Raw genomic sequence first — 2,359 nt, 5'->3', positions numbered from 1 at the left:
CTTAGGTATTTTGTCTAATAGACTTTTAAGAAATTTTTTATCACCTTGATCACCTATTATTATCTTGATTTGGTCATCTTCAAACCTTTTACATTCGGGATTAATATCGATACCATAAATTTTAGCTTTCGGACCAAAATATTCTTTCCACATTTGTAAAGAACCACCTTGAAATATACCTATTTCAACAAAAACAAAATCAGTACCTCGATATTTAGAAAAATATTGGTCATATATGTCAAAGTAGTGTTGCCATTTATGTATCATATTACCTTTATTATTATAAAAATAATTCTCTAAATCATTCATATGATTTCCTTAAGTATTTATATTCAAGTATAAAAAAGATAATAGTGTCACTAATAATTCGTATTAGCCATGTTAGCGCAGCACCAATTAATCCATATTCATTTATCAAAAAATATAGAAAAATAAGGTAAGGAATAATTTCTGCACAATGTACTAAGGCAGTTACTTTTGAAAATCCTTTAGCCTGCAATTGAGTAAAGGGAACTTGTGAAACTGCATTAAATAAAAAACCTACCAAAAGTATTCTTAATACCCACGTAGGTTCACCAGAGAAGTCAGACCCCATCCATAAGGTCAAAATTTGTTCTGCAAAAATAAATACGGGCAAAGAGATTACAAAAGCGCCTAGTCCCAAACTAAACACACTTAACCAATATGTTTTCGATTTATCTTCAACCAAAGTATTGCTAAACATAGGAAACAACGTCCTAGATACGGCACTGGGTAATGCTAACATTCTAATGACCAACTCTGATGGCGCCGTATAAAAGGCAACCTGTTTTGCCCCTATTATGGCAGATAAAATAAATCTATCAAAGTACACCATAACAGGACCTACAATTGAACTAACCGTCAACCAACCACCAAAATTTAACAATGCTGTTGCTTGTTGTTTATCATAACCCAAAGCCACGTCTATTTTTTTACTAATCCATCGGCAGCTAATAACGGTTGTAAATACTCTAGCGACTAATAAACCTACAATTAAAGCGGTAAACTTCGGAACAACCAGCACGCATAAAAGGGGTAATAAGACAGTGAGTACGCTAGATAGGGTCTTAAATAAACTTAAGGTTTTAAATTGCTCTAGCCCTTCAAAATAAGACAGCCAAACATTGCTCATTAGCATTAAAGGCAAGCATATAGCCAATAGTATTAATCCAAACTTAACATCTTCTCGATTGTGCAAGGAGACATCAATAAAATCAACAATTAAGCCACTACATAGTATCAGTGTTACGCAGGCCAATAAACTCATAGGGACAATAAGTGTAAAAGCCGTGTTAATAATTTTACTAAGTATCAGTGGCTGCAATCTATTCTGAGAGACCGCTCGGATGACCGCTCGGCTTAACCCTAGGTCGAATATAGAAGCATAGCCAATAATAGCAAAAGATAATGTAAATATACCAAAAATCTCTATACCTACTATTCTGGAAATGATACCAAATGCAGGAATCGCAATGACACTGGGTATAACGATACTAAGGAAATTCCATGCACTATCGGTGATAATTTTCATCTACATACGGTCTAATACATAGCTCAAGCTTACCTTTGATTTAAGCTCAAAGCTACTTCTTAAAGCCGAATATTCTGGACGTGTTACGACTGTTGGATACTGATTTGAATCGATAGGCTGAACAGAACATGACGGTAAGCCATTTTGTGTTTGATAATTGAAGATTTCTTTAGCAAAGTCATACCATGTCGTAGTTACACCATCGCTATAGTGTAAAACTTTATCCTTTTGAGATAATGGATTTTCAAGTAAAAAAATAATTGCATATGCTAAATTACCTGCATAAGTAGGTGTGCCGACTTGATCGTTCACTACTTTTACGCTCTCGTTACCCTCACTTGCTAACCTAAGCATAGTTTTAACAAAGTTATGACCATATTCACTATATAACCAACTCGTGCGTATCACTTTTGCTTTAGGATTTTGAGCCAATATTAATAGCTCGCCAGCAAGCTTACTAGCCCCATATACACATGTTGGGTTAGGAGCATCTGTAGGGCTATAAGGTTCAACAGCTTTACCATCAAATACGTAATCTGTTGATACGTGTAGTAGAGCTATGTCATGTTGTCCTGTCACCATTGCTAAGTTTTTTGCACCATCAGCATTTACTAAAAAAGCTTTATCTTTAACTTCTTCAGCTTTATCGACAGCGGTAAAAGCTGCCGCATTAATAACAGCATCAGGACGAAGTTGATTAATAACTTCTATAACCTTATTTTCATCTGTTATATCTAACTCATGAGAGTTCACTGCAGTCACCTGCCAGTTACTAGGTACTCTATCTATAATACACCGACCTAATTG

General features: G+C 35.0%; 1 protein-coding gene across 1 annotated transcript; it reads right to left on the bottom strand.

Moving 5' to 3' along the window:
* Window positions 1-44: 44 nt before the first annotated feature.
* LOC145718881 (dTDP-4-dehydrorhamnose reductase-like) lies at window positions 45-2,277 on the bottom strand (the record flags this gene model as incomplete). Its single annotated transcript, XM_081810385.1, has 3 exons — window positions 45-179; window positions 892-1,027; window positions 1,586-2,277. Coding segments are annotated over 3 exons (963 nt in total), but the record flags the coding sequence as incomplete, so codon positions are not given.
* Between the last annotated feature and the right edge of the window lie 82 nt (window positions 2,278-2,359).

Source organism: Leptonychotes weddellii, unplaced genomic scaffold (genome assembly GCF_054177405.1).
Source record: "Leptonychotes weddellii isolate Sample4059 unplaced genomic scaffold, ASM5417740v2 HiC_scaffold_24224, whole genome shotgun sequence".
Lineage (NCBI taxonomy): Eukaryota > Metazoa > Chordata > Mammalia > Carnivora > Phocidae > Leptonychotes > Leptonychotes weddellii.
The sequence above is the reverse complement of the archived record's forward strand: the minus strand, read 5'-3'. Positions and strand labels throughout refer to the sequence as shown.